The sequence below is a fragment of the Solanum verrucosum genome, unplaced genomic scaffold, assembly GCF_900185275.1.
Source record: "Solanum verrucosum unplaced genomic scaffold, falcon-dt-bn FXZP01000273.1, whole genome shotgun sequence".
NCBI lineage: Eukaryota > Viridiplantae > Streptophyta > Magnoliopsida > Solanales > Solanaceae > Solanum > Solanum verrucosum.
Window position 1 is genome coordinate 1525049 of NW_026020163.1, and position 17931 is coordinate 1542979.

At 31.4% G+C, this 17931-nt stretch overlaps 4 protein-coding genes across 8 annotated transcripts in view; 2 read left to right on the plus strand and 2 right to left on the minus strand.

The window, feature by feature from the left end:
• LOC125828662 (rho GDP-dissociation inhibitor 1-like) overlaps nucleotides 1–17931 on the minus strand; it is a 192250-nt gene that overhangs the window by 70788 nt on the left and 103531 nt on the right. The window contains exon 1 of one of the 5 annotated variants that reach the window (XM_049507991.1): nucleotides 4652–4655. The exons of the other annotated variants lie outside the window; for them this stretch is intronic. The gene's annotated coding sequence lies outside the window, so the exon portion shown is untranslated. Of the gene's footprint in view, nucleotides 1–4651; nucleotides 4656–17931 lie in introns of those variants that run through there. 5 annotated transcript variants of the gene reach the window in all.
• Nucleotides 908–3216, minus strand: LOC125828654 (UDP-glycosyltransferase 75C1-like). The gene is made up of 2 exons (XM_049507979.1): nucleotides 2797–3216; nucleotides 908–2206 (listed from the first exon to the last, which is right to left on the minus strand). The coding sequence occupies exons 1-2, from the start codon at nucleotides 3160–3162 to the stop codon at nucleotides 1160–1162; spliced, it is 1413 nt and encodes a 470-aa protein (XP_049363936.1). The 5' UTR covers nucleotides 3163–3216; the 3' UTR covers nucleotides 908–1159.
• LOC125828655 (phloretin 4'-O-glucosyltransferase-like) lies at nucleotides 5106–6503 on the plus strand. The gene has a single exon (XM_049507980.1). It carries the CDS (start codon nucleotides 5106–5108, stop codon nucleotides 6501–6503), a length of 1398 nt encoding a protein of 465 aa, XP_049363937.1.
• On the plus strand, nucleotides 11597–15340 carry LOC125828647 (receptor-like kinase TMK4). The gene is made up of 2 exons (XM_049507973.1): nucleotides 11597–13985; nucleotides 14558–15340. Exons 1-2 carry the CDS (start codon nucleotides 11732–11734, stop codon nucleotides 15067–15069), a joined length of 2766 nt encoding a protein of 921 aa, XP_049363930.1. The 5' UTR covers nucleotides 11597–11731; the 3' UTR covers nucleotides 15070–15340.

Below are 17931 nucleotides of genomic sequence, written 5' to 3' on the forward strand. Positions count from 1 at the left end.
TTCAGTAGGTTGATTACATGAATTTTCACAATTTTTTTTTTTGTAATTTCACTATCCTCAATTTTCTTGAATTCATCCAAAAATAAGTAAATTTATTTTTTTCAACATATTAGTTTAATTTCCCCTCAAATAAATAGTAATAGAGATATAAAATATATAATAGATACCGTGTGTGAGTTTCAAAGTTTCTTTATTAAAACAAAAAATAAAAAATAAAATTTACACTAAGAATTAACAAGCAAAAAGGAAAATGCAAGTAAGAAAGAAAAAGTAAAAGAAAAGATTAAAATTAGAAAAGAAAAAGTAGGGAAATAAGTACATATGGGTCCCACAGTATAAATGTGGCAGCCAAATGAGGCATCACACAACTGAAAGTATGTGTGCCTTGCACAGAATACAAATTTTCGTACTGATGGGACCAGTTTATATGTGTAGTAACCTATATGGCTCCGACTCTTTAGAAATATTGATAGGTGAATGTTGGATATTTCAAAAATAGTGCATATTTGGAGAATTCAACTACAGTGCAACAATATTTTTGGAGTGTTCAAACAACAGTAACTGATCTTGTTCTTATGAAATAATAATTCTTAGAATTTAATGTTTAAGTGTAGGAAATTGAGATAAAATGTCCGTGAATATCGAGGGATTTGATCGAATGGATAGGATATCTTCACTCTTAATCAGAAATCTTAAAGTTTGAGTTTTAAGAAAGTGGAAATCCTTGATTTGTTAAAGAGAGGTTTCGCCTTTAATAGATCATACGTGACATGAATCTGAATTAGTTGGACCAATGAATTCCAAATACCAGATAGTTAAAATAGCACTTCAAATTGGATTACAAAATCAAATCTCCACGTATATGAAGTGTAATGCTCAAGAACATGACTATAACTTGTCATGAATCTTTCAAATAGGATTTTATTAGAAAACTTGAAGGCACAATAATAACAAGATAGAAATAACAAGACCACTAAAATATCCTATGTTGCTTGAACTTTCCAAATATTGTCTCACTCATGTCGTATCCTCCAAAAAAATGCACTACTTTTGAAGAATCCAGCATGCAGTTGCCAACGTTTTTCAAAAGTCCGAGCAATATAGAAGCTATCCCATCTTATTCTTAACAAATAATAAGCAAATGATACAAAGAGACTTATCAATAACCTTTGGCAACTTCATCAATAAAAGCCTTTAAATTCTTGTGTGAAGATCCACCTTCTTTCACAGCTTCTCTAGCCAATTCTTTCCATTTTTTCGCGTTTTTTCTCATTTCTTCCCCTTTTACCCCTCCATCCATAACACATTCAATGCACCTTTTCAATTCTTCACTCTCAACAATACCATCTTCATTCACATTCACTCTAATTCCACTCTTCCACACATCTTCAATTTGTTTAGCATTTGTCATTTGATCAGTCCATTGAGGAAACGCCACGACCGGTACTCCACAAGATAAGCTCTCCAGAGCTGAATTCCATCCACAGTGTGAAACAAAACATCCTAAAGACGGATGTCTCAAAACTTCGAGTTGTGAACACCATGGTACAATTTTTCCTATTTTTTCCAACTCTTCAATACAACCAATTACTTTTTTCTCACTTTCTTTGTTTTTTTCATCTTCTTTTATTATCCATAAAAATGGTCTACCTATATCTATCAACCCTTTTGATATCTCCTCCATTTGACTTATTGATGGATTCATTAAACTCCCAAATGATATATAAACAACAGATGAATTTTCCTTTGTGTTTAACCATTCTATATAGTCATTTGACTTGTCAAAAAGATCAGCACCAAAACAAGAATCCAAAGGGTCATTTCCATCTAAAAATGCACTAGGAATTAATGGTCCAATTCCATAAAATTTGTAATTTTCAATTGCTTTTAATGCATTTGGCTCTAATTCATCAAATGTATTCACAAGAATTTTTGGATTAGTTTCAGAATCTAATGTGTTTATTAATTCTTTGAAAGGTGGAAGTGCAACTCTAAGGCTTCCTTTAACATTCGATGGAAGTAAAAATGAAGGAAGATCTTTAGTTTTTAATTGTGGAAGGCCAGGAAGTTGAATGGACCAATTTGGATCTTTTGATTCATTTGCCATTTCTTTTTCATATCCATGAAAGTTGAAATAATATATGTCTAAGATTGTAGCTGGTTGACTCCAAAGAAGAGCTGAAGGGATGTTGACTTCACGTGCGACCTATTCAGAAATAATATAATTAAAATAATTCAACATAACATATAGGAGGACGTGTTTAGCCCATGAAAATGAAACAAGTCGGAAACATATAGGAGGGCATGCTAAAAGTTGAGACATAATGAAACTAAGGGATAATAGTACTTTTGGTACATAGATTCTGATTTTAGTTCTTGTGATAATATATTTGACTAATCGAACTTATTTAATCTTTAAATAATAAAAATGTCTTTTTTTGTCCCTTTAGCTAGGAAATATATTATATTTATATTATTTTTAAAAGTATATTAGGTAATTACAAACTTAACATAACACATGGGTAATTAAATAGTATAGCGATTAATAATTTGGTAAAGTTGTCGCAAAAGGAATAAAAGTGCATCATATCAATTAATTGAAAGTTCAATATACTTAGTCGTCATATGTCATAAGGATCAAAATCAAAATTTACTTATAACCGAGAGACTCAAAGTACTATATTCCTATATATAATCAAGAATGTGCTGGTAGGAGATAGTAGATACCCTGTGAAATTAGTTGAGATGTGTGGAAACAGACCGGACACACAAGTAATAATCAAGAAGGAAAATTACCTCTGCTGCCCAAGGAAGAAAAATGGAGTAAAGTAGGCAAGTTATAGGACTTCCATTTTCAGAACAATTGATGATAATATTTTTGACAGTTTCACTTCCACATTTTCTAAGTTGTGACATATAAAATACAGGATCTTTTGAATGATCAAATCCATCATCAAATCCATCAGAAAATGGAACAAAATTCATCAACCCCTTTGGAAAATTATCAATGGATTTTTTTTCATCCATAAGTCTTTGTGCATAAATACTTGTAGAAAATGTCACTTGTATGCCATTTTTGACAAGATTTTTGGCAAATTGTAGTGCTGGATTAATATGACCTTGTGCTGGAAATGTTGTTAAAATAACATGAGGCTTCACCATTTTTTTTTGAAAAAAAAAACTTGCTATTATTTTTATTGGTTTTCTATTGTGATGGATAGTTGATTTGCTCATGAAATATATATATAACACATAACATAATGTTGGGTGGGGGTGGGGGTGGGGGGTGGCACATTTGTATGTGGAATGGGGAGTGTAACTACCATTATTTGGAGAGTACAAAGGGACCATTTATGTGTCATAAATGACAAGTGATGAACCTAATAATACTTTTGTTAAAAAAATTCAACAATCTTACGTCAATGTCATAGTGTTAAGAGTTAATTACATTCTATTTCTACTCTTTTTTAAATTACAGAAATCTCTTAAATTTCATGGAATCTACCAAAACGCCATGATACATTGCGTCCTAATTTCGGATACATCATTCAACGTCCCGATATATCGCATCTCGATTTTGGATACATCACTAACACCCTGATATATCGAGTAAAGTGATATATCTGATCGATTCAAAGCAGAACACACATTCATTAGGCATAATAGTCACACGGCCCTCTTTATTAATTCTTATCCTAATTTCATATTTGTCCTCCCTCAAGATCATTTAATTTCTACATACATATATACTCCCTCCATTCATTTTTAATTGTCATGCTGCGCTTTTTGAATGTTAATTTAATTAATTTTCAAAGTTAAATTAGATTACATTAATTCGATATTTTAAACAAAAACTTTAGATATTCAAAAACTATACGAAAAGTACTATAAATTACAATTTTTATATATATCGATATGATGAAAAAACACATCGTAAAATGTTAGTCAAAGTTCTTATAGTTTGACTATAAAAAAAGAAATCATTACAATTAAAAATGGACACTACGTTATATTATCAATTCATTCATGTGTAATACAAGATCAACTTCATTCACTTGCACCTTATTCCTGTCTTTTCCACATAAAAGCGAAATATAAAATTAAAATTTGATAAGTTTAATAATTAACGTTTTAAATTTTACATATATAATGTAATTTTTTGATGTAGGAGCGAGGACCGGCCGTCCTTCTCTATGAGAACAAGTTTCTCTACTAAGTGACAAACTAGAATAGCTAGATCTTGTTAGTTACTGAGAAAACCAAAGATCAATTCACCATGAATATATATATGCATCAAACAAGATTCTAGCTAGCTTAAAAGTCTTTATAAAGAACAAATAAATTAGACAAAATATTTCTTAATCATTAATCGATAAAACCAAAGATCATTTTTTCGGTTTGAATCGATTTGAGGTTTGGTTTGATTCGGTTTTGCACATTTCTAGTACAAACATGTGTACGTATATACATCAGGGTAGCTTGTCAAAATATTACACTGTATATATAAAGATCGAAATATTATTTATATATGTATATAGTAGATTCTGAATTCCATTAGCTTCTTTGATTCACGTGTTTACTTCTATAAATTATGAATCCTCTTAGAGGGTGTTTGGATTGACTTATAAGTTGGTCAAAGTTATTTTTGAGTCAGTTTTTTTATTGGAAGTGTTATGCAAATATAAAAAATAACTTAAAATAAGTTGGAAAATGTTTGGCAAGATAAAAAAATGACTTAAAATAAGTTTTAAATGACTTAAATTAAGTCAAAAACCAAAAGTAGGTCTCCCCCTACTTTTTATTTTTTTTACTTAAAAGTCATTTCAATTTGATTTTTTATTTTTGACTTAAAAACTACTTTTTTTAAGTCAATCCAAATGGGTTTAAACACTTGATTCACTAAATCTTTTAGTCAAAAGTATATTAATTTTGTCATTAATTATATATTTATTAGTTTGGAATAAACACTCTATTCACTAAATCTTTTTCCTTTGACACCCCTATATATATATATGTAACCATTCAGTCCAACTTGAGTATAACATCTCATCAACTTCACAATCATATAATTAAGAAGCCACTTACCATATTATATTTAATCAAACATGAATAAACAACATTTCCTTGTTATTTCTTTGCCTGCACAAGGCCACATAAACCCCACTCTCCAACTAGCCAAAAACCTTGCACGCACCGGTGCACGCGCCACCTTCGTCACGACCGTTTACGGCCTCAACCGAATGAACAACCTTCCAACACAAGACGGGCTATTCTATTCCTCGTTCTCCGATGGGTACGACGATGATTCTTGGATGAATTCGAACAACACCGTGGATTATTTCATGAACGATTTAAAGATAAACGGATCAAAAAACCTCAAAGATCTCATTCAAAAAATTTCTGACGAGGGTCACCCCGTTATGTTCTTGGTCTACACAATTCTCTTGCCGTGGGTTGCGGTGGTGGCGCGTGAGATACACGTGCCGTCAGCTTTTCTTGTCATTCAATGTGGTACTGCTTTTGCAATTTATCACCATTTGTTAAATTCCACTAACGGAGTTTATAGTAACTCCGTTAGCGATTTTACGGTTATGCCCTCCTTTCCTATTGAAATTCCGGGATTGCCCTTATTTTCATGCAATGATATTCCTAATATAGTTTTACCTAATAATCATCTTTCTTCAATCATGATACCTATTTTGAGAGAACATATACAAAATCTTGAAAATGATCCAAATTCGTATGTACTCATCAACACATTCGACGCGTTAGAAGAAAAATCCATGAGAGTTATAGATAAATTCAGGATGTTTTCGATAGGCCCTTTGGTTCCCTCAGCTTTTTCCGATGGAAATGACCCTAAGGACAAGTCATTTGGATGTGAATTATTTGATAAATCCGAAAAAAACTATCATCAATGGTTGGATTCGAGACCTGAGGGCTCAGTTGTGTATGTATCATTCGGGAGCTTAGCCGTGTTAAAGAAAGAACAAGAGAAAGAAATTTTACGCGGATTATTAGAAAGTGAAAGGCCTTTTTTATGGACGAGGAGAAAAGGGGAAGACGAAGGAAAAAAGAAGAATCTTGAATATGACGATGTTATAATAGACGAAAAATTAGGTTTAATTGTACCTTGGTGTTCACAAATGGAGGTACTATGTCATAAGTCGATAGGGTGTTTTGTTACACATTGTGGATGGAATTCGACTCTGGAAAGTCTAGTGAGTGGGGTACCTATTGTGGGGTATCCACAATTTTCTGACCAAACAACAAATGCCAAAATGTTGGAGGAAGTTTGGGGAATTGGAGTAAGAGCAAAAGAAGTTGAAGGAATTGTTAAAAGAGAAGAGTTAAAGAGGTGTTTGGAAATTTTAATGGAAAATGGAGAAAAAGGGGAAGAAGTTAAAAGGAGTGTGAAGAAATGGAGTGATTTAGCTTTGGATGCTGTGAAAATTGGAGGTTCTTCACATGACAATCTCAAGAAATTCATAGAGGGTTTGTGATATTATAATATAAGGAGTCGTTTGGTTTGAATACAAGTTATGTCAGGATTAGTTATGCTGGAATAAGTTATACTATGATAAGTTATGCTAGGATTAGTTATGTTGGGATTCATTTTTATTACTTGCTTGTTTGTCGTATTAAAACTTATATTCATTGCATAATTTCTAAGAATAAGTTGTTTGTTTACAAAAATACCCTCCACCTTATTTAGTTTTTTTGTTTTTTTTTTTACATTTTCTTTGCAAGTTTTAGTTATTCATTCTTAAATATTAAATTTTCCCTCTTATTTAGCTTAAGAAACAATATAGGGTTTCTCATAAGAAAAATTGCAAGTGTACAATCAATTCACAATGTCTAATTGGGCTTTCATTCACAAGTTCTAAGTCCTTTGTAATCAAAGTCTAAAGTAGGGGTGTCAATTTTGGCCCAAATACAAATATAACCTGCCCAAGTCAACCAAATACTAATATTCTATCTCTCACTATCTAATTATTCACTCGGTTAGAATTTCGAGAATCAAACAGTTAAATAGTAATTATATCCGTATCAAGCCTATCATCTCTTCTCGTGAAAGACTTTCCATCATGTTCCTGAAAGATCTACAATATAATTAGTGACCCTGCTTCAAAGTCTCGGGCATGAAATCTTTAAATTTTTTAAAATAAAATTAATATATTTGAATACTACGTAAAAAGTACTATAAAGCATAATAATTATCATTCAAGATATATAAAAGACATGCAATAATTATAATTAAAAAAAACTTATTTAAATCTCAAAATCTAAAAATACCACATAAATTATAACGTAAATTCAAATTAATCGGAGTCACAAGGTAACAAAGGGACGCCAGGTGGAATCCAAAAAAAAAGAAAGGAACAAAGTGGAAAACTTGATCCAAATGGAAACTGTATGATTCTTGGGAATTAATAAACTAAAAAAAATGTATGAAAATAAGATAATAATATTAGTAAAAACAATTAACCCCTTAATTGACGGAGCAATATCATTATCAAAATGCCTCAAAAATTGACTTGCAATATATAACATCCACACGTTAGATTAGTTAGCATAATTATATTGTTAGGAGATACAAAAATGATCATTCGAAAAGACAACACGATTATAAAGATTTTGGATATAAGTATAGGGAAAACGTAAAATTTAAGTTAAAATCACTAAATTCTCTTAAATATGTACTGTAACTTTATATCCGTGTTGATATATTGACTTTCATTCAACATATAATAAAAAAAAGAATTTAGCTCGAACTTAATAAATTTAATTCAAATTTTGTGTTTGTTAAATAATTTAGTTAATAAACATATTATTAATTTTGAACTTAAAAATTAAAGTAGTATTCAAAATTCATAAGGTTCAAATTCTTTGTGCCCTTGTTATTTATAAGCAAGGGCAGAGCCAAGTATGGCCGAATTGAAGAGGGTTCATCAGTGAAAAATTATATTGTTATATGTGGTTAAAATTATTTTTATGTATGTATAGCAAATGCTGAAATTTCTTTCAACTTTTTCGTGTGTTTACTTCTTCTTAGGTTAAATTCTATTAATAAAAATCTAACTCCGTCACTTCGGTTATAAGTTATGCCAATTGATGTTTCATTAGTTTTTTCACTAAAATATAACACGGTAACGTGTGGAAAATATGAAGCGTGATACTTCGTCAAAATTTTCTTAGTCAGTAATTACTCCAAATTAAACAAACGTTTAATTATCTTATACGGTAATTACGGACCATTTGATAAACAAGTTCAATTTCTAAACTTATATTATGTTTGGATGTTTTTTATGTATTGTTTCATAATATATTATATTATATTGTATTGTATTGTAGTGATAATATTTGGATATATTGTATCATTCTATATTGTTACATAATGTTATACATCAGTAATTTGAATAAATCTACAAGAAAAAAATAGGGACAAGGTAGAGGTACTATAAAAAGGTAGGATAAGGAATAAAACATGGATTATTAAATAATAAGTAAAGGCAAAAATGAAAAGAAATAATTAAGGTAATGACACGATTATATTAAATGAATTATTATACGAAATGAGATTTAACTATTAAGGCAAGTAAATTTTTTTTAATAGTTGTAATAACTTATATTCGTACGCGATTACATGATGATGTAATTATTTTCTTAATTTCCTTAATTTTTATTTAACTATTAAGGCAAGTAATTATTATTTTTCGTTATTTTCCTTCATTTATTTTCTTTTGTTAAACTAAACAAAGAAAGTAATAAAAAAAAAATAGATAACGCTATTTTTTAATTCTTTTTTTTCTTCCTTTCTTTATTTTTCATATACACAAGTTAAAAGTACGATAGTCACTCCTCTTTAATTTGTATTCTCATAATTGGGAATACGAATATTTCAAAATAAGATAAAAATATTCTTTCATTTTTTTTCTTATATGCATATTCGAATTTATTTCTCTAGACGATTAAAGCACTCATTCAAATTCTAATAATATGTCAGTGTATAGATATGATTATTTGCTCTTAATCAGAAGTTTCAAATTTAAATTGTAATATGAAGAAAAAAAATCATAGTAGGGCGCATTTTCTCATTAATGGTCTACCTCGTAGTGACTGGTGTATATTCAAACAAGTTTAAATCCAATACAAATATCATACACCAAATAAAAATAGAATTTAAAAAGTATAATATAATGAATATTACTGCGACTATTACTTTTCCAATCGATATACAAACACAAAATTTGTAATAAAATGCCACATTTAATCAAAAAAAAAAAACACAAAATTTGCACTATCGTTACAAAAAAAATTGCTAGTTCTCATGAGTTTATTCATTGGTAAAAATTAGTTGCAAGCAATAGTTATCGACTCATTCTTCATATTTCTTCAATTATCAATCAATAGTTAAAGTTTTAGTAATGATAAGTAATAATATAAGGTTGTTGAATTATTCAAGTTATATTTGAAGAAAAGTTGATTTAGAGTGTTCACTAATTACTACATTAACTTGTCTTAAAGATAGGTAGATGAAAGTAACAAATACAATCTACATAACTTGCTTAAAAATTATATATTCTAAATAAGTGATAAAGTGTGTGGATGTTTTAATAATTTCTTGACCCAATTTTAGTAAGAAAATATTTAATAAACTCTTTCTTTATATGGTTTCACCCTTACTTCAAATTATTTAAATTGAAAAATTTTCAATTTTTGGATTTGAATTTAAATTCTAACTTTAAAAGGAAAATTTTGAAAAAGGAAATTAAAAGAATATTTATTATAATATGTATTTCTTCCATACCTAATGTTAATTAGTATTTTCATATGAGTTGAAAAACGAATACATAACAATTACATCAAATACTAGAAAAATAACAAATCGAACACATTTATTTTGACTGAGTTGAGTTGCATATTTATGAAACTAATAATTTGAAAAATCAAACATGAATAACAAATCTCAAATAAATAATTAAATACACAAATATACAAGATATTTTAGAAAATGTCTCGTATTTTCCCTTGAAACTTTATCAGAATTTTAGCATAGACATTAAGGTCAATGGTAAATACCAATAAAGATACAAAAGACGTATGACTAAATAATTTAAAAGTATATCATATAGCAATAAAATTAAGATATTTCGTATACTAAAATCCTGTTCAAGTCGTGACGATGAGAATGTTGAAATAGATGTGTAAACAAAATAGGAGAGACAAGATTAGTAATGAATTGGAATAAGGTAAAAGTGATCTAGATATTGGACACGATGAGGAAAATTAGACTGAAATGATTCATGTATGTGTAGAAGAGATGCACGAATGTACGATCCTAGTAGTGGAGGTCAGGGCCGGCTCTATGTATACAAAAATAAGGCATTGGCCTTAGGTCCCCAATTTTAGGGGGCCTCAATTTTTTACCAAGAATAAATTATGTGTTAATTTTTTAAAGAGAAACATTAAATATTTATGATAAAAAGTATATATTTAAAATTATTATTTTATTCTCTTCAACCCCATTCAAATAGAAGAAATCAAGAAAATATTGTTTTATTTTCTTACACTCTCTCTACTAATACTCAAATTATTTTCTTTTTAACTCCTTTTACACTCTCTTCTTTAAATTGTTGACAAGTTAGAGTAATATTTTGTCAAAAATATCAATTAATAGTCGAAAAGTGTTGAGCAAATTGAATTGTAAATTCTTTTTCCATTTCTTCTTAGATTTTCAAGCATTACAACAACCATAGTAAAATGTGGGGTAACCAAATTATCAACTTCATCAAAGCTATGGTTCTAACTATTATATTTATTTGAAATTTGTCAACTTATTACTTGTAGAACTATGTTAACAATTCATATAATGATTGCCCGAGTAAAATAATATTTTTCAACGTTGAATTAATAAAATCTTATTTAAAACTAATAAATGAAAAAGAAATCGAATAAATCATTTATATATAAAAAAATATATTAGGTAATACTTTGCATTTAAAAATGTAAGAAAAATAAATTTTAAATAAATGCATGTGAAGTTTATTTAGATTTTAGGTCTCTAATTAAGATTTCGCTTTAGGCCTCCGATTACGTTGAGCCGCCCCTGGTGGAGGTATGAGAGATTGATGAGTGGTTTTAAGAGATGTAGAGGTAGGCCGAACAAGTATTGGGGAGAGGTGATTAGTCAGAATATAATACAATTTCAGCTTACCGAAGACATAATCTTAGATAAGAAGTTAAGAAGGACACAAACGAGGATAGAACACAATTGAACTGTTTTTTCTTCAGCTCAGAGCTTATCAATAGCAATCTCTCTACCTCTAAAATAGTGACTATATCTCCTTACACTCTACAATATATTGTTGTTATTTTTCATGTAAAAAAACAATATTTTTCCATATAATCAAGTTTAAAACCAATTTTTTTTTAAAAAAGGTGAAACATTTGTAAGAAAAAAAATAGAATAAAAGAGGAAATAGAAGCAACCAGTTGTTGACAAACATATACAGTTCATCTAAAGCTGTCACTTAGCTTACTGCTGAAAAACTCATAAACCCAAAATTTTCAACAAACAATACCAAAAAAAAAAAAAAAAATCTTCAAATTTTTGAAGAATCATAGCAAAAAGAAGTAATCTTTGCCAAAAAAAATTCAAGAACAATAGCAAAAAAAAAAAAAAAAAACTCCATTGTTGATTGTTCCTAGATCTCTACAACCTCCATTAATGGCACCCCACAAGCTTTTTTTTCTTGTTAACTTCTTCTTCACCTTCATTTCATTCACATTTTCCGATGACAGCACCGTCATGTCAAATTTTCTGAAGGGTCTGTCTAAACCACCATCTGGTTGGGATGCTTCAAAGCCTTACTGTGATTGGAGTCAAGTTAATTGTGATAAATCGAGTAGTACTGTTGTTTCCATTAATCTTGATTCTCAAGGTCTTTCTGGGGTTTTGCCTTCTGACCTTAATCAACTGTCAAATCTCAAAACTCTTTCAGTTCAGAGGAATTCGCTTTCTGGGGTTCTTCCTTCTTTCGCAAACATGTCGAATTTAGCTGAGATTTACTTGAATGACAATGGATTCACATCTGTTCCTCAAGATTTCCTTTTGGGTCTTACTAGTTTGCAGATTTTTAGTATTAGTGAGAATGGGAAGTTGAGTCCTTGGCAAATTCCTAGTTATTTGATTGATAGTAACAATTTGGTTAGTGTTTATGCTAGTAATGCTAGTTTGTTTGGTGTTATACCTGATTTTCTTGGTAAATTCCCTAATCTTCAGGATTTGAGATTGTCTTATAATAATTTTACTGGTTCTTTGCCTGCTAGTTTTGGGGATTCTGAGATTAAGAATTTGTGGCTGAATAATCAGGTTAAAGGGTTATCAGGAACTATTGATGTGATTTCAAGAATGGTTCAGTTGTCACAAGTGTGGTTACATGCTAATTCTTTTACTGGTCCTATACCCGATTTGTCGAAATGCGAAAATATATTAGATTTGCAGTTAAGGGATAATGATTTTACTGGTGTTATACCTGATTCAGTGATAAAACTTCCTAACTTGTTGAATATATCTTTGCAAAACAATAAGTTGCAGGGTCCAATGCCACAGTTCAGAAAGGAGGTTAAGGTGGAGATTGAGGGTACTAATAGTTTTTGTTTGGATACTCCTAGACCTTGTGATTCACAGGTTATGACGCTTTTAGATGTGGCGGGTGGTTTTGGATATCCGGGGTTTTTGGCTGATTCTTGGAAAGGAAATGATGCTTGTAATGGATGGTCACATGTAAGTTGTGATGGATCGAAAAAGAATGTGGATGTTGTAACACTTGGTAAGCTACGTTTATCGGGTTTTATATCTCCTGCTTTTGCTAAATTGACTAGTTTGAGGAATTTGTTATTGAATGATAACAATCTTACTGGATCTATACCGGAAAGCTTGGCAACGTTGCCTCTGCTTCAAACACTTGATGTTTCTAATAACAATTTATCTGGTCCTGTACCTGTGTTTCAATCAAATGTGAAGCTTATTAATGGTGGTAACGTGTTTCTTGGAAAGAATATTAGTGATGGAGGGGGTAGTGGTGGATCACCGGGGTCTGGGTCGAGTAGTGATGGTGGAAATTCATCTGGTGGTTCGAAGGGATCCTCAGTTCAACCTGGAGTGGTTGCTGGTGTTGTTATATCTGTCGTTATATTTATCCTTGTTGTGTTGTATGTGTCTTACAAATGTTACATAAGGAGACGGCATAAGAGATTTGGAAGGGTTCAGAATCCGGAAAGAAGCAATGATATGGTTAAGCCTGGTGTAGTGATAGGTAATGGATATGCAGGAGTCCCTAGTGAATTACAGAGCCAGAGCAGTGGGGATCATAGTGAGATGCCGATATTTGAAGGTGGAAATGTTGCCATTTCCTTTCAGGTGCTTCGACAAGTAACAAACAACTTCAGCGAAGAAAATATCTTGGGTAGAGGAGGATTTGGAGTCGTTTATAAGGGTGAATTACATGATGGGACTAAGATTGCTGTGAAGAGGATGGAATCTGGCGCGATGGGTACTAAAGGAATGAATGAGTTCCAAGCTGAAATCGCGGTCCTTACCAAAGTTAGGCATAGGCATCTGGTCGCTCTTCTTGGTTCCTGTGTTAACGGCAATGAAAGACTTTTGGTGTATGAGTACATGCCACAAGGAACTTTAAGTCAGCATTTGTTTGAATGGCAAGAACACGGGTGCCCAATTTTGACCTGGAAGCAAAGGGTCACAATAGCATTAGATGTTGCAAGGGGAGTCGAGTATCTCCACAGCTTGGCACAGACAAGTTTTATCCATAGGGATTTGAAGCCCTCTAACATACTTCTCGGTGATGACATGAGAGCCAAGGTTGCAGATTTTGGATTGGTTAAGAATGCCCCCGATGGGAAATATTCTGTTGAGACACGGTTGGCTGGAACTTTTGGCTATCTGGCGCCTGAATATGCTGGTAAGTCTGTCTTTCCTCTGCTGATCTTTAATCCTTTTAGTTGTAAAACTGGTAGAAAACTAAAACAATATCCTATCATTAGCTTTCATGTTCTTTTTAATCTTCACTATATTAGAGATAAATGGAGAGGTGTTAGCTTCGTTGAAGTTCATTTCCATGTTCAAATGCTAGTTTGTTAATCTCGATCTGATTCGTGGATTGATACCGCAAACGTTGTCCAGTAAATTAACTAATGTTAGCAAAAAAGAGTACGATTTGAAAGACAAACATAAGGTAGAAATCTAGAAGCTCACTCATCCGGTTTTCAAATTGAAATTCAGATGTTGGTACAGCGTGTGTGACTGATCCCATTGTATCTAAATAGAAATTTGGCTTTCGGAATATCACTCTTCTTCAAGACATTAAGTTCAACATATCTAGATTTAGTGTTCGCTGTCAATAGTTTTCTGCTCGTAACAGGTTTAATTTCCTTTAGAAATCTTGTTCTGGCCTGTTTCTTGCATGTCTTAGCAAGGTTGTCTGTGATCATTACAAAATTTGGATTAAACATGACTGCTCCTCTTTATTTACAGCTACTGGACGAGTCACGACCAAAGTAGATGTGTATGCATTTGGAGTTGTTCTAATGGAGATCATCACTGGTAGAAAAGCATTAGATGAGACCTTGCCAGATGAGAGGTCTCATTTGGTCACCTGGCTTCGCAGGGTCCTTGTCAACAAAGACAACCTCCGAAAGGCTATTGACCCAACTCTTGATCCTGACGAGGAAACATATGAGAGCATTTGTAAGGTTGCCGAGTTAGCAGGCCATTGCACTGCACGAGAACCATTCCAGCGCCCTGACATGGGACATGCAGTCAATGTCCTTGCCCCCCTTGTAGAACTGTGGAAGCCTACAAGAAATGAAGACGAAGACAGTGGCATCGACCTCCAAATGAGCCTTCCTCAAATCCTTCAAAGATGGCAAGCTGATGAAGGAACTTCAAGAATGTTCGATGACATCTCCTTCAGTCAAACACATTCAAGTATACCCTCGAAACCTTCTGGATTTGCAGATACTTTCAATTCAACAGATTGCAGATGACATTAAGGCAACACTCAAGAAAGGCACACAATTCATTTGGTTAATTGGTTTTGTCTTAACAACGCGTTTTACTTGGTCTTTTCATAACCCTTTTGGTGATAGATCATTAGACCAAAGAAGCCAAGATGGATAGCAGAGTTTATTTATGTGGTTTTGTTAGAAGAGAAAAATTGTATTAAATTCTTTTAATCTTAGATAGTTGATGTAAATAGATTTGAGTTCTTGTGTTAAACATGCAAAATATACTCTTATTAAGTTTTTTACTACAAGATTTCATTATTTGTGCCACCAAGTGTGTAAACAGGTATATATGGAGTTTGGTCCTACACAAAAGATAGTATTTTTTTATTTTTATAATGATGGTGTTCGGGCTAGTTTGTGTATATGTACAAACAACATATTGAAATCCTGCAAGTGGGGTCTGGGGATGGTGGAGTGTATGCAAACATTGAAATCCTACAAGTGGGGTCTGGGGATGGTGGAGTGTATGCAAACATTGAAATCCTACAAGTGGGGTCTGGGGATGGTGGAGTGTATGCAAACATTATCTTTACCTCATGGAGGTAGCGAGGTTGTTTCTGAAGGTTAGTTTGTATGTTCTTCGATTATTTCCTTGGTACTTGCTACCTTGTGCGATTAGTTTGTTTTGTCTTTGCAGGAACTTGAACTTCGTTTTCCATGGTTTTCGTTTGACTCGGTTTGTGATAACTAGACTATATACACCTTTGGGTGCAACATGAATAGTAAGAAATAAAAATAGATGTAAACTAATTTGTGAATCAAAAACATTTTTGCTGGATTTAAGCTGTCAAACATGTTATTCTTAATTTTTTTTTGTTGGAGCTGACTGAGCTATTATAGTTGAATTTCACATGGGGTGATCAAGAATATTTTGTTTTTTTTTTAATTAAAAGGGTGTCTATTGAATTAAACAATACTAATTTTTTCTTTTTTTCTTTGGACGGTGTAGTGGTGCACATGTTATGGGGACTTCTTGTCAATTTTTTGTTTGGGGAGATAATGCCTTTTTCTTCCTTATCCGAGGTTCGATATCAGTATTAAAATCCGACTTATTCAAATTTTTATTTAGATAAAGTATTCTTTATCAACGACTTTTTATTTTCACGATTTAAAATTGAGATATTTAATTAAGTGAGGATTATCTTGATCTATTGCACCATATCTTCTGATGTGATAAGAATTAATTGTAAGAAGAGAAAATTAAATCAATTTATTTCATGATAATGACATGTGATTTTGGGTCAAATTCCTGATGTAATGAAAAGTAATGGTGTTTTTTCTAGATAGAGTAAGGATAATTGCTACTGGTTAGCAACTAAAGTTTATTCCATTTTTTTTAATTTTATTTGGTCCCCTCTTTTGCAAACTTTTAATTAATTGATGTTATAGTATGTCTCTATCAAAACTAGGAGAAGTTTCCTCATTTTCCTCCCTAGTCCCTACATCCTTCTTTTTGGTTGGAAATTGGAAAAGTATTGGAGTTTATTTTTATAAAATTTGATTATGTAAAATAATATTTATAGTATCAGATTATTTAAAAGATAATTGTAGATCAGATAAGCATTTAAGAATACGGCGTGACAGTCAATCCAGTGAGTCACCATCTCCACGAGTTAGTTGTTAGATTTGTGACCTTCTACTTATCCCAGATTTTACTTGTGAGGTTTTACTTGGTATTTTTATTGTTGTAATCAATGAAATGAGTAAAGATTTTGAAGAGGAGTTCAATTATCGGCAACGATTAGTCTTGATGAGTTGAGCTACAAATTATCTATGTTAGTGAGATATAACATAGGTATTTAATGACATAATCGAGGTGTGTAAAGATTAAGCCGAAGATTAAGTGAGACTTAGTAATCGGTGTTGAATCTCTATCCTTTGTCTAACCAAATTTGTTGATTCTTGTTTGTTGACTATGAGTTTATTTGTACGTAATGAATTATACCCTTGTCTTCGGTGTACTCAAGTTTTGTCAATCCCAATTAAAAATGGATTCATAATTTCATTTTCACATACAAACCGCCTTATATATAGTCTCTCTACCTTCATTAGATGCGATAAAGTTATATGTACATTACTTTTTTCATATTTCACCGGTCAAATTACGCTGAATATATTGTCGTAAACTCGCTTATACCCAACTTTATTGTAGCCTGATTAGTTGACTCTATTATTAAAAAAGTAATTCATATCTGACTAAACTCAAGATTAAGTATACTAAACACAATAATGTAATGACTGAAATCAACAAGAACACCTAACTCAATACCTACACATGATATAAGCTATTTAATACATTTCATATCAATCTTAGATCAAATAATAAAGTGAATCTTAGTTTAATATTTCTATCAAAGTTATTTTCATATTTCTAACTACTATTTATTTAAATAAGCTATGAAAGTAACAATAATAGTATAGTAGCAAGTGGGACCCTAAAATGTCTTGTAAACAGACAATTTTACTTGTCAAACATACCTAACATATTACCTGTCTTAACATTCTTGACCATGTGATGTTGCACCTTTATTTTTAATCTACCACAATATGATTTTTTTTTTTATTCTAATATTTGATATTCATTTCGAAACTGATTTATTGAGATATGCGTGGCGGAGAGTTTTAGAGGTAAAACGTTTTCTATTAAAAAATGATCCAGTCTTTAAGGACTCATAGGGAGCATCCAAGGAGGTAGTTTAACGATTAATGAAGGTATATAATTATTTCTCATTTGTGTGAATTATGATGGATAGAGTTATATGATATTTATGTTGATAGGAGATAACAAATAGTTAGTAAAATTAGTTGAGATATGCACAAATTGACTTAGACATTATGTTT

Coding starts and splice junctions, on each gene's coding strand:
- LOC125828647 (XM_049507973.1), top strand. CDS start 11,732: ATGGCACCCCACAAGCTTTTTTTTCTTGTTAACTTCTTCTTCACCTTC. Junction 13,986..14,557: donor TCTGGCGCCTGAATATGCTG/GTAAGTCTGTCT, acceptor CTTTATTTACAG/CTACTGGACGAGTCACGACC.
- LOC125828654 (XM_049507979.1), bottom strand. CDS start 3,162: ATGGTGAAGCCTCATGTTATTTTAACAACATTTCCAGCACAAGGTCAT. Junction 2,207..2,796: donor TTCTTCCTTGGGCAGCAGAG/GTAATTTTCCTT, acceptor ATTTCTGAATAG/GTCGCACGTGAAGTCAACAT.
- LOC125828655 (XM_049507980.1), top strand. CDS start 5,106: ATGAATAAACAACATTTCCTTGTTATTTCTTTGCCTGCACAAGGCCAC.